Raw genomic sequence first — 13,578 nt, 5'->3', positions numbered from 1 at the left:
TAATTTAATTTAAATATGTTCAAATTAATGTTTAAAGAATTTGAATTAAATTTAAATTAAAATTATTTTGTATTATAATTATGCTTCAGCAATAGCAATTTAAACTAACCTCGAGTTGAAATTTTATTACAAATTATTTATATTTTAAAATTTTAAATTAAATTTAAATATTATATATATTTTTAAAATTTAAATATTAATAATTTTATTTTATTCAGCTCAGTTTAATTCAATTCTTTTGCATTCCAATTTCTAAAGGTAACAGACACGCAAGTGTCTGCTATCGTGTACCGGCGGAACAGACTGATTTTCTTGTCATGATTTGGAAAGGAGAACACGAAAGCAACTGTTGGGAGAGAAAAAAAAAAACAGAAATGAGAAGAGAGGTGAAGAGAGAGAGAGGAGAGAGAGTCGGGTTGAATTGGTTTTAATTTGTTGTTGTTTTTTTTTCTTTCTTTTGTAGGTGAGTTGGGGAGTCCCGACGGAGCGATAGGGATTAGAATTACGGCGGTGAAGTCAAAGCTTAGGGAGAGGAGGTGAAATCTTTGTAAGGGAAGAGGGTGGAGTGGTTTGGAGTCGGATGGTATTCACCATCGGGGTGGGAATTATCGATGGGCGGCGGCGGGGCGGTGGGGTGGTGGTAGAAGAGATAGAGGAGGAGACAAGGGGGGATGACTCGGGGCAAAGGTAAGAACGGTCTGCTGCCGAGCTCGCTGCGGATCATCTCCTCGTGCCTCAAGACAGTGTCGTCGAACGCGGGGTCGGTCGCGAGCAGCGTGCGATCCGCCGGGGCATCTGTTGCCGCGTCGATCGCGTCGCCGGCAGAGGATGAGAAGGACCAGGTTACTTTTTTCACACCGAAAAGAGAAATTATTTTTATTTTTCTTGCTTTTGGGAGATAGATCTGTCTTCTCCAATTCGATTGTGATGTGATTAGGTTCCGTTTTTGCAGTTTGTCATTAAATTTTTTTTAAAATGTTTTATTGTGGGAAAGGGCTCCGATGAATGCAAGCTGCTCCGTGGGTATTTAGGGTTGTAGCTCTGAAGTCTTATGATTAACCAGCAATGCCGCTCAGGTTGCTCAATTTCAACTGGTCAGACGAGTAGAACCAAAGGCAGTGAAGGAGCTTACCCTTTCTTTACTTTTTCGAGCTAAAATTCAATTGGAGGAGGAATATAAATATTCACCAGGGAAAATATTTGATGTGCTGATTCAAATATCTTATTTTGTCTAGGAAATTAAACACTTGCGTTATGGTTATTGTTGGCTGTGTTTCCAAATTGTTAGATTTGATGGTACGTTTTCTTGTTGGAACCCAATTTCTATAGGAATAGTCCAACTTTACATGACAAAAAAAAAAATCAGAAGAACTTTAATTCCAATTATTGTGTTTGGATTTAGTTAGGCAATGAAAACTGGATTGTGATGTTTGGAATTATAAGAAAGATATGGGCTAATTCTGAGCCTAATCCAATTTAGATTCTGCTTAGGATCTGGAATGAACATACCAACTTGGAAAGTATTAACCTTTCCCTACAATCCCAAGATTCAAATCACATTCCCAGCAACCATGGTCTCAACTCTTTGGGATGGCTACATGTTTCTCGTCCCTCCATTGAACTTACAAATAGGAATTCTAACTTAAAATTCAATTTGAACATTGAACTAAAGGTTGGAATATGGGAATTGCCGAATTGGAATTATGATTCTTAAGAATTTTATTCTAACACAGAATTAATGTACTTTTCTAAAATATTGATAATTCATTTTTTCTGCATGAAGTATTCTTTGAGGTGTATACTCTTATGGTAGCAAGGTCATGATTGGAATAACCAGATTCTTCTTCTGTGGGGCTTCTTTCTTCTCTTGCATGTTTTATGTTTATCCCAAGTGGTTCATGTAACTTTATCTGTTATGTTTCTAAGTGTAACAGTCTGAGTTTTTGTTGCATTTTCTTTTGATCTTACAGGTATTATGGGCTGGCTTTGATAAGCTGGAGCTTGGTCTATCTTCCTTTAAGCGTGTTCTACTTCTTGGTTATTCAAATGGATTTCAAGTGCTTGATGTTGACGATGCCTCTAGTGTCTGCGAACTGGTTTCTAAGCGTGATGGCCCAGTTACTTTTTTACAGATGCAGCCCACACCAGTCAGTTCTGGAGTTACCGAAGGGTTCAGGGCATCACATCCTATGCTCTTGGTTGTTGCTGGTGATGAGACCAATGGCTCAGGTGTAGTTCAAGGTGGCCGTTTGAGTGCTTTGATAAGAGAGAATAGTAGTGAACCTCAGGCAGGAAGCTGTATCTCTACTCCTACTGTTGTTCGGTTCTACTCACTCAAGTCTCACAGTTATATTCATGTTCTGAGATTCCGCTCTGCGGTATATATTGTTCGATGCAGCCCACGAATAGTTGCTGTCGCACTTGCAGCACAAGTAATAATAATATTTATTTTTTCTTGGATAATTTGGTAATTTTTGAGATTTCTAGGAATTCTTCCTGATTAATTAAAATCTTTTGGCAGATATACTGCTTTGATGCTGTTACACTTGAGAGCAAGTTCAGTGTTCTAACTTATCCGTTACAAGGAGTAGCTGGTGTTAATATTGGTTGTGGTCCGATGGCTGTTGGTCCTAGGTGGTTAGCTTATGCTTCTAATAATCCTCTCATATCAAATACAGGCCACCTTAGTCCACAAAACCTTACTCCATCTCCAGGTGTAAGCCCATCAACATCTCCTAGCAGTGGAAACCTGGTTGCTCGTTATGCTATGGAATCTAGTAAAACATTGGCTGTTGGAATTATCAATCTAGGAGATATGGGTTACAAAACTCTCTCAAAGTATTGCCAAGAACTACTTCCTGATGGTTCTAATTCTCCTTTGTCATCAAGTGCAGGCCGGAGATCTGGAAGGTTGCAGAATATGGGACACCTAAATGAACCTGATAACATAGGAATGGTGTGTTTATATCATCCAGACATTCAGTTTTTTAATACTGTCATATTGATGGATATATATACTTGTGACCTATGATTGGCTGATCTGATATGTACATAATGTTTTCCTGGGTGATTGATAATTGTTAATCTTTTGCAGGTTGTCATTAAGGACTTTGTTTCAAAAGAAGTCATTTCACAATTTAGGGCTCATAGCAGTCCAATATCTGCTTTGTGTTTTGACCCTAGTGGTACCCTATTGGTCACAGCGTCAGTACATGGGCACAATGTAAATATTTTCCGAATTATCCCAACTCGTATACAGAATGGTGCTAGCCCAGGATGTTATAATTGGACATCATCTCATGCTCATCTTTACAAGCTATATCGTGGACTAACAGCAGCTGTATGAATCTGAATCTCTTTTTTACCCTGATTATTAGGCATACAAAACGGTGCCTTATATTGATTGTTTTTTTTTTACTTCTTTTAACAGATCATACAGGATATATCTTTTAGTCATTACAGTCAGTGGATTTCAGTTGTTTCATCAAGAGGCACTAGCCACATATATGTTCTATCACCCTTTGGTGGTGATGCTAGCCTTCAACCACAAACTATAAATGGTGAAGGCCCAATTCTTACTCCTAATATAACGTCACCCTGGTGGTCAGCTTCATGTTGCATGATCCACCAACAGTTACATGCACCTCCATCTCCAATCACATACTCTGTAATTAGTAGAATAAAAAATTTTAATGGTTGGCTAAACACTGTAAGCAATGTTGCTACTTCTGCCGTGGGGAAGGCTTCTGCACCATCAGGTGCCATTGCTGCTGTGTTCCATAATTCTCTGAGCCGTGACTCTATAACAGGTACATCCAAGGCAAAGTCCTTGGAACATATCCTGCTGTACTCCCCATCAGGCTATGTCATACAACATGAGCTTCTTCCATCTTCCTTAGTGGAAACCATTGATAGTAGCTTGAAAGCTGTACCTGCTCCTTCATTGCAAGTTCAAGATGAAGAATTACGTGTAAACTCTGAGCCAGTTCAATGGTGGGATGTTTGTAGAAGGTCAAATTGGCCTGAAAGGGAGGAAAATATTTCCAGACTTATGTTGCAGAGTCAGCAAATTAGTGAGAAACTCATGGATTCCGGAGATTCTGAAGATATTGAAACATCTTATGCCATGTCTACTGCCAGTGGTGCAGCTAGGGCAGAGTCAGTTAGAAGTGAAAGATCCAACTGGTTCCTCTCAAATGCTGAAGTGCAAATTAACTCAGGAAAGATTCCAATATGGCAGAAATCAAAGGTACAGCTATTCTGTTACTGAGCAATTCACCAAGGACTTACCTGTTTCTTCGACTTGACAAATAATTTATGTTTAATTTGCATCGTAGATTTGCTTTTGCATATTAACTACATTGGGAGCTGGTGAAGTTTCTGCAACAGATCTTACTGGTGGAGAGATTGAGATTGAAAAACTACATTTTGATGAGGTGGAAGTGAAGAGAAAGGATTTGCTTCCTGTTTTTGAGCATTTCTGCAGCTTCCAATCAGAAGGAACTGACAGGTACTCTTCCACTACTGCCTTGGCCTGAAATCCTGCAGCCTTGCTAATCTCAAAAACCCACTTTTCCCTTGGGCTCACTAACAAATACATACCACTCTGGTAGAACTTGCTACTGGGGTTGGAGGTCTAGAAATCTGAAATGGCTTACTGTATCAAATTCATCTCGTTAACATATTGATCATCTTCTCATTTGCCAATGTCACACTAAAAGAGTTATTTTGTGACCAGATAAATACTTACCACTTTCATAAGAACCTTAAGGAAATAAGTTTTTCTAAAGTATTGTTTAATTTAAACACATTTAGTTAATCAAGTTTTAATAGCTAGATAATGGTGGAAAGTGGGACTAGAAATATATTTCATCATTTTGGCATACCCTATTAAATTTATCCTTGTTCATCAATGGACTATGTTGATTGAATGATTTAATGTAAGGTTGATATGATTATTTTGAATTGAAATTTTTTGGGATGATTCAGAGGATCTAGTTCAGTTCTCTATGATCATCTCATTTTTGTGGTCAGTAGTCCTATATTCCTCTCTTCCTTAAATGTCTGCATTTTATTCTGTCCTATATTTCTTTCTCATGTAGTAAGATAGGCACCTGAAAGGCTGACACACGTGGAAGTTGTGGTTGTGCTTTGTAAAATGATAGAGACTAGACTTCTCAAATTCATTGTTTTTTCCCTTTTTTAGGATTCTTGAACCTGTTCCATAGCCTTGTCAGTTAATCTTCTCCATGTGCTGCTATTCAAGGGATGTTCTTCATTTCTTCTTGAGATGCTAGAAAAATTTGTTGAAATTCAAATTAGGCAACTTGTTATTTTATCCCTATTTTGTAGGGATTTATTTCCTAGATGGATTGTAATTAGCTCATACTTATCACATACCTAAATTTAAGGGATTTATCTTTGTATATAAGGAGGATATCCTATCAATGAAAAAATAGAATTAGAATTTCTGTCAAACTACAGAATTGTTTGGTCTGCATCTTGAATGGTAGTTGTCATATATTGAAGAATTATTGTAGACTCCTTGGTAAAAATCTCTTTGTTTTTTGAACAACTCTAATATTCTTGCTAGGGTTGCATAAAGTGATGAAATACATACATGCCATGACATTCAGTCTCTCCTATATCATTTGTTAATCTCTCTTTGCTATTTGTTAATTTCTTTCAAAGCAAAATTTCTGGCTGCTGACAAGAGCCAGAAAATGATGTAGCCTACTTTCTTTTTAGTTTTACATGTGTTCTCTCATTATATCTGCCTCTACTATTTTAGGTGGGTCTTTTTGTTTGCGCAATTTAGCAGGAACTCAAGGATAAAAGTCTATGTTGTAATTTCTCAATTCTCATAGGTTTAAGTGTAAAGAATATTGCCAAAAACTTATCAATAAGATTTTACCAGCTCACCTGGCACGACACATCGACCTTTAGTTGTCATAATTGAAATAGAAGAGAAATTGCAAACTTTTGTGTTGTGTTTTTACAGTGATAGAAAAAGTAAGAAATTTATATGCTCTACTGATTAATTTTCTCCTGATGTTAACAATTTTTACTCACATTATCAAGCTAGGAAGAACTTGCAAATTTTTGTGGTGTTAGGATGAGAATGAGGTGAAAAATCTCTTAAAATATTTTGACATGTTAAAAAAAAAAGGGCAGTCCGGTGCACGAAGCTCCCGTCATGCGGGGTCCCGGGGAAGGATCCATTGTACGCAGCCTTACTCTGCTTTTTGCAAGAGGTTGTTGTCAGGATTCGAACCCGTGACTTTTTGGTCACATGACAACAACTTTGTCGTTGCGCCAAGACTCCCCTTCAAAATATTTTGACGAGTTCAACTAAGTTTTCATTATTGATTAAGTTTGATCTCAGTGATGATCATAGGCTTGGCTCTCCTTGGAGTTGGTAAGTTAGCTTGACAAACTTCTATATATATATATATATATATAGAAGAAGCATTGAACTCGAACTTTTTGAGGTTGAAAACTATTCTCAAAACATTTAACAAGCTTGATTGTGATTAAACTTGGTTCAGTTCAGATTATTCCAAACTATACTGAAATATCAATTCATAATCAATAGAAGAATAAGAAATGAACATTTACTGATTTTGACTATACAAAATCTAACTGTTATGGTTTGCATTCTTGCAGAGTTGGTGGTGTATATGGAACTTCATCAGCAGCAGTTTCCCAAGGTAAAGATGAGTTCAGCAAGAATACAGCTAATCCTAGATTTAATACATCATCTTTTGTCTCTCGGTCAGATTTTGGTAAGTAGAACTTCTCAATTTAATGTAATTCTGTTAAGAAATTGGATCATCTGAAATTCATTGTGACCCGTCGTTACTAGGGACAAGACCGACAAATGGTTTACTTTATTTTAATGACACTGGTAAACCAGTTATATTACCCTCGATGGAGAAGGCTATGCCAAGTGAATCTGGTCATGATTCATCTTCAATTATCAGCAATGGTTTTGCTGCATTATCAGAAGCTAAACCAAATCCAGTGGCAAGTAGTTACTCCAAAGATTACATGCAACTGCATGCAGACTACAGTCAAAGCTATCCTATCGTGAATGATTGTATAATTAACGGGGTTTCAGCAAGATCAAATAGTTTGTCATGTAATGGTAGACTGGCTGCAAATGATGGCGGCAAAGTACCAAAGTCGTACACCCCCAGCAGCTACACAGATCATGCTGAGCGTTCTGATTCCCACAATTCAGTTGAAATTGCCCAATGTTTTGACGAAGGCTATTGTAAAGTATCAGAGCTCGATGACTGCCGTGAGTTAACTGAAGCTGTTGATGCAGACAGCAACAGCAGCCACTGTGAGAGAGAAAAACTTGAGGAGGATGGAGACGACGAAGACATGCTGGGAGGTGTTTTTGCCTTCTGCGAAGAAGGTTTGACTATAGATGCCTGGCTCATCATATTGCTTTATTTACTTTTCTCTCTTCGCTGATAGTTTATTTCTTGTGTTATGGAACAGGTTAATTACATCACACATTCACCTTCTATGATTGTGGTGTCGTCTTCATCATCTTTTTAGAAGTTTTATTTTCGGACTAGGCCAAACGTACTTACACTACAATCGTTCTCTTTCTATTTGATTTGATCTGGCAATCAAAGGTGAAACACCGTTTATATAAGTGAGACCAGCTGATTGAGAAATGCTGAATTTAGCGCAGTGGAGAGATTGAAGCTGAAAATATACACCCACCTTTCTTTCCACGATTACTGTATATTATGTTCATTTGGATTTTAATTCATAGAATGATTTACTGCCCTTCCCAGAGATGATCTCTGGTTAGGTGTTTACGTGTATATAGAAGTGTTTACTATGTGCGATTTGTAAGGGTGATTCATGGTGATTTATTGTTCTTTTGGCACCATTGGGATTATATAATATTTGTCTTTGCTTTTACCTGCTATATAAAAGTCTCAGGCCATGTTTGCAAATCCTGGATCGTGTGATCCAGAACATCGAATTGATCCTCAATCGTACAAGATTATTTTTCTAGTGGAATTAGAGCAAGATTGGTGGAATCGTAGCATGATTAATAGGATCAGACTATCAATGAATCGTAGCATGATTAATAGGATCAGACTATGATTGATAGAAGCTTTGAGAGGTTATATATCAAATCAAAGAATATTTAGTTATTTATTGGGTGAAATCTATAATCAAATTGATTAAAAAAATATTATTTAAAGTTGGTTCGGAGGCTAAAAGATTTTAAGTTATTTTCTTCTTTTACAAGTTAGGGTTAAAATACCTATTTAATTGTTTTTAATTAGTCATCAATAATATTTTATCATTTCTTTTTTTTTTTTCAAAATGATAAGTTTTTAAATACTTATTATTGTCTGTTATTATGTAGAATCAAGAATCTTTAAAAGATTATTTTTGACGTTTATGTTCGAATCAAAAGTTTCAATAATTTTTGTCACATAATTACTTTGTTAGTATTTAAATTGAGTCATCTTGTGAATCAAGTAAATTATTAGTTAATTTAAATTTATACATGTTATATATATATATATATATACATGTATAAGTTTTTCCTATTTAATTGTTTTTAATTAGTCATCAATAATATTTTATCATTTCTTTTTTTTTTTCAAAATGATAAGTTTTTAAATACTTATTATTGTCTGTTATTATGTAGAATCAAGAATCTTTAAAAGATTATTTTTGACGTTTATGTTCGAATCAAAAGTTTCAATAATTTTTGTCACATAATTACTTTGTTAGTATTTAAATTGAGTCATCTTGTGAATCAAGTAAATTATTAGTTAATTTAAATTTATACATGTTATATATATATATATATATACACAAATTTGATATCCTGCGCCCACATAGTGCGCGATTGTGCGCGCGCAGGATATCACTGGTTTTAGTTTTTTATTTTTTATTTTTTATTTTTTTGAATTTTTGAATTAAAAAAATAATTAAAATATTTTTTAAAAATTTTATTTCTAGGGTTCAGACTTTGAATTATAGTATCAAAGTTATTTTTTTTTTAGATTTTACCTCTAGGGTTTAGGCTTTGAGTTATAGTATCAAAGCTATTTAGGGTTCAGACTTTGGGTTATAGTATCAAAACTATTTTTTTTTTTAGATTTTACCTCTAGGGTTCAGGCTTTGGGTTATAGTATCAAAGCTAATTTTTTTTTAGTTTTTGCCTCTAGGATTCAGGTTTTGGGTTATAGAATCAAAGCTATTTTTTTTTAGATTTTACCTCTAGGGTTCAGACTTCCTAATTATGTTATAGTTTTAAAAAAAATTAAAATAAAATTAATTTAAGTATTTATTGAGTATTGTAATATGTTGAGGGGATATATTAATGTATTAGAAATTTATATAAGGAAATGTTAATTTTTTAATTGATTTTTTAAATTTAAAATATTAAAAAAATAAAAAAATTTTAAAAAAAACTATTAATTGATCTCTTGCGTGACGTGCATAGTCGCGCACTGTGTGCGTCGCGCAGGAGATCAATACTATATATATATACACATACACACTTGTGATAGGATCATACGATTCTATACTAATCCCAAATCGATATATATGGTTTTAATTCACAGTGAATGATGGGGGATCTCAAGCCGGATCAAAGTCAAGGAAGCTGGGTGATAGGATAGTTAAAATAGAGGAACTAGCACGGTCAGATGCACCCTCTAAGTTAGCCTAGCCGATCGAACATCCAGTTCGATAGGATTTGGAGTCCCTCAAGATCGGACGTCCTGAGCTGCATTAGCGCCATTTAGAGTCTAATCCTCTATGTCACTCAGAGTTAGATAACTCGATCAATTATCTCAGCCTAGTGATCCATCCGATCGGACCCATTGCCCAATCTGTAGGAACCTTGGCGGCTGGCTAGAGGGGGTGAATAGTCCTCCAAGAAATGAACATTATTTCTCGAATTTTACAGCTTTATTAAAAAAATACTTGCATAAAAAGAAACTAATTAACAAACAAGAAAGAAGAGACAGATCGTTTACTTGATTTGCAATAAGAGGATTGCTAATCCAAGACAAGTAAAGCTCACTATAAAATCTCCTTCAGGCAGAGAAGTCTCTTACAGCAGTTGACACATTGAATTACAAGCCTAAACTCAAATAGAATTTATTACAAGTAATGATTTTAGCTTCTGGGATCAGGGCTATATTTATAGCCTTGATCATGACACTTGGAAGGGTTCCAGGCCTATAGAAAGGGATAAAATTTTATCCCCGTCGAAATAGATTGCGACAGCTGGCATTTCGATAACTTTTCTGGTTCGGGCGCTTGGAACGAGTTGGTTCAGATTGCGACCAAGGCACTCGCAGGGCGCCCTAGGTCCGGACGATCTGGGCGCCCGAAATAGCTCTAGGTTCCAGGAGCATAGTCAACTTCCAGTTGGTTTTTTCTCCGGGTCTTCCGCTCTAGCTCCACTCGCTTGGGTGATTTCTATTGGGACCAATTATGTAGCTAGAGGGGGGTGAATAGCTCGGCGCGATCTCATGCTCGTCGTTGCTTGTTTCTTCAAAGATATGTAGCGGAAATACAAGAAACAACACATACAATGCTAACACAAAGAATTTACTTGGTATCCATCTCAAGAAGAGGTGACTAATCCAAGGATCTACACACCCTCCATTATGAAAACTCTCCTTTACGGTAACTACCGAAGGCGGAGAAGCCTTACAAGCTCTCAGTACAAGAAGAAGGAAAGGGAAAACAAAATACAAGCAAACGCTTACAAGTTTTCACACGAGACCCTAACCCTAACTTTTTCCTCGCCTCTTGACTTGGATGTGCACCAACACAAGCCTCCAAGAACCTTCAAGAACTGGCGATCTGAACCTGAGAGAGGTGCTGTGGAGATGCGGTGAAGATCAGAAATGGAAGTCGTGCATTCTGCCGAGAGAGACGCTCACCAACAGCTATATCCTGCGCCAACGGTCAAATCTCGATCGATTGGATTGCTCCCAATCGATCGGGGAGGCTTTAGATTGATCAGTCGATCGATCCAGAGCGCCTCTGTGCTCTTGGGAATTGCCTGGATCGATTGGTTGATCGATCCAGGGCTTATCGTGCGAATCGCACCTCCCAATCGATCGGCTGATCGATCGGAGGTTCCCAATCGATCGGCTGATCGATTGGGAGGCTTTCTGTTCGCGCGACACTTCTCCCTAATCGATCCACTGATCGATTGGGAGGAGGCTTGTCGTGGAGACTCTCCCCATCGATGATTGGGCATGAGCCAATCGATCGGCTAATCGATCCAGCCCTTGTTTTTGCCCAAAAACAAGTCCAAAGTCCCCTAAACCAACATCCGATCAACCATGACCTGTTGGTACATCACGCCTAACATCCAGTCATCCTTGACCTCCTAGGACTCCCTCACCAAGTGTTCGGTCAATCCCCTTGACATACTTAGACTTTTCTCCTCGTGCCAAGTGTCCGGTCATCCTTGACCCACTTGGACTTATCTTCACCAAATGTCCGATCAACCTTGATCCACCTGGATTTCCTGTGCACGGCTTCACTTACCAGGACTTTCCATACTGCCTAACTTTACTCACTAGGTCTTTTACCTGACTTCACTCACCAGGATTTTCCTTCTGTCTGGCTTCACTCATCAGGACTTTCCTTCTGCTTGGCTTCACTCACCAGGACTTTCCTTTTGCCCGGCTTCACTCACCAGGACTTTCCTTCTGCCTAGCTTCACTCACCAGGACTTTCCATACTGCCTGGCTTCACTCACCAGGTCTTTCACCTAGTTTCACTCACTAGGATTTTTTAGTCAAGTATCCAGTCAACCTTGACCTACTTGGCTTTCCTTCACAATCTAACCACATGAACAATTGCACCTGCAATCTCCATGTCTTGTCTCCATGTATTGTCAAACATCGAAATCCAAACATCAAGACTCAAGCTTGACCCAATTCAAACTCAGTCAACCAGGTCAACCTTGACCTAGGGAATATTGCACCAACAATCTTCCTCTTTTTGATGTTTGACAATACCACGTGTAAGTTAGGTCAATCCCATAGCCTCAACTCCTTGCATGCCAATATGAGAATGATGATTTCCTTCATTCTCCTCCTTTTCTAGAGGGCAAACTCCCTCTTTAGGTAATGAAGGTCTAACTTAACCACACATTCTCCCCCTATTGGCACACATCAAAAACTCTCCCCCTGAAGAGTTATCCAACGTTGTTGACAACTTTACTCGTTGTTCACAACACAATAACAAAGGTCCCACACCCTTCATTATTCTAAACGCTTATTCTTGAGCATATACCACTTGGTATATTCACACACGATTCAAATGAAGGTCTCATACCCTTCATTGCCATCAATTGCTCATCCGTGAGCAAACACCACATGAATAATGAAGATATCCACTCTCCATTATAGTCAAATGCCCAACCTTGAGCATTTTCGCTAAAGAAGGTTAACCACCTTCCAAGGTGTATGAAAAATAAATTTTCATATCCTTAAAGCGTAACTCACCCTAAAGACATGCACGTAACTTCTGTCATTGCGCCAACAATGACTTGGAATCCCTAAACCTTTAGGAAACCCAAATTTAGAAGTTTTGAGGTTCAAAAATTCAATATGGAAACCAAACCTTAACCTAAACCTCTACTTGGTCTTTCTTAACCAATCCATCCTAGTTTTCATCATGAAAACTCCCCCTAAATATATACAAATGTGTTTTGAGGGGTTAGGAATAATTACCTAGACTAAAGGTGGTTCAAAATGCTGAAATCAGGCTTTCCCAACCAAAATCAGCACCCCCAATCGATTGGAGTTGGGTCTCAATCGATTGAACCCTACTGAATCGATCCACTGATCGATTCAGACTGCGTGGATCGATCGATGGATCGATCCAGCGAGCTTCTACTCGCGAGAGATGCCTTCTTAATCGATCGCCCGATCGATTGAGGCACTTCAATCGATCAGGTGATCGATTGAAGCTTTGAAATTGCTGAAATTAACTTTTAGTCAATTTCAGAAACTCCCCAAAAAATCTACAAAATTTAAAAAATTATGAAAATTCATGTAGACATTCCTTAGGGCATATACTATCAAGAAAAAAATAGTTTTCTAAGAAAATACTTCATATTTTCCAAGATTGACACAAACTAAAAAACTTGTAAAAACTTTAGTGTTTTCTCCTAGTTTGTGTCTAACTTTTCAATGATGAGTACTATCAAAAGATAGTCTTCAACAAGGTTTTCCAAAACATATTTGAAATCATTTTCAAAACCAATTTCCAACCATGTTCTTTGGCCTCAATGCACATGACTTGTACATTAGTTTTCCCAATGATTGGAAAACAGATAACTATGTGTTTGATGAACTTAAACCTCAAAAGAGTGCACTAAATCATCATATTAAGTTTTGTTCAGCATCCTAACATCTCACTTGTATTTAATGTGTACTAAATCACATACAAGTCACCTTATAGTTCTTTTGTGAGATGTAAAGTTTGGTTTTGCCCTAATCTAGGGATCATTATCTACCTAGGCATTTTGAGGTTATGAACATCCACCAA

The 13,578-nt window shown here is 37.3% G+C and overlaps 1 protein-coding gene across 1 annotated transcript; it reads left to right on the top strand.

Annotated features, from left to right (window-relative positions):
• The first annotated feature begins 355 nt into the window (after positions 1-355).
• Positions 356-7,944, top strand: LOC122040882 (autophagy-related protein 18h-like). Its single transcript, XM_042600360.1, has 9 exons — positions 356-842; positions 1,971-2,432; positions 2,522-2,956; positions 3,095-3,340; positions 3,431-4,249; positions 4,338-4,510; positions 6,667-6,785; positions 6,866-7,423; positions 7,510-7,944. The coding sequence occupies exons 1-9, from the start codon at positions 672-674 to the stop codon at positions 7,512-7,514; spliced, it is 2,988 nt and encodes a 995-aa protein (XP_042456294.1). The 5' UTR covers positions 356-671; the 3' UTR covers positions 7,515-7,944.
• The last annotated feature ends 5,634 nt before the right edge of the window (positions 7,945-13,578 follow it).

This window comes from Zingiber officinale, chromosome 2A (genome assembly GCF_018446385.1).
Source record: "Zingiber officinale cultivar Zhangliang chromosome 2A, Zo_v1.1, whole genome shotgun sequence".
Classification (NCBI taxonomy): Eukaryota; Viridiplantae; Streptophyta; class Magnoliopsida; order Zingiberales; family Zingiberaceae; genus Zingiber; species Zingiber officinale.
Note: the sequence above shows the minus strand (reverse complement) of the source record. Positions and strands in the feature narration are given on the sequence as shown.

What these genes read in the sequence shown, in the direction of transcription:
- LOC122040882 (XM_042600360.1), top strand. Translation starts at nt 672, where the DNA reads ATGACTCGGGGCAAAGGTAAGAACGGTCTGCTGCCGAGCTCGCTGCGG. An exon ending in ATCGTGGACTAACAGCAGCT is followed by an intron (nt 3,341 to 3,430) that starts GTATGAATCTGA and finishes TTCTTTTAACAG; the next exon opens with ATCATACAGGATATATCTTT. An exon ending in TGTCTCTCGGTCAGATTTTG is followed by an intron (nt 6,786 to 6,865) that starts GTAAGTAGAACT and finishes CGTCGTTACTAG; the next exon opens with GGACAAGACCGACAAATGGT.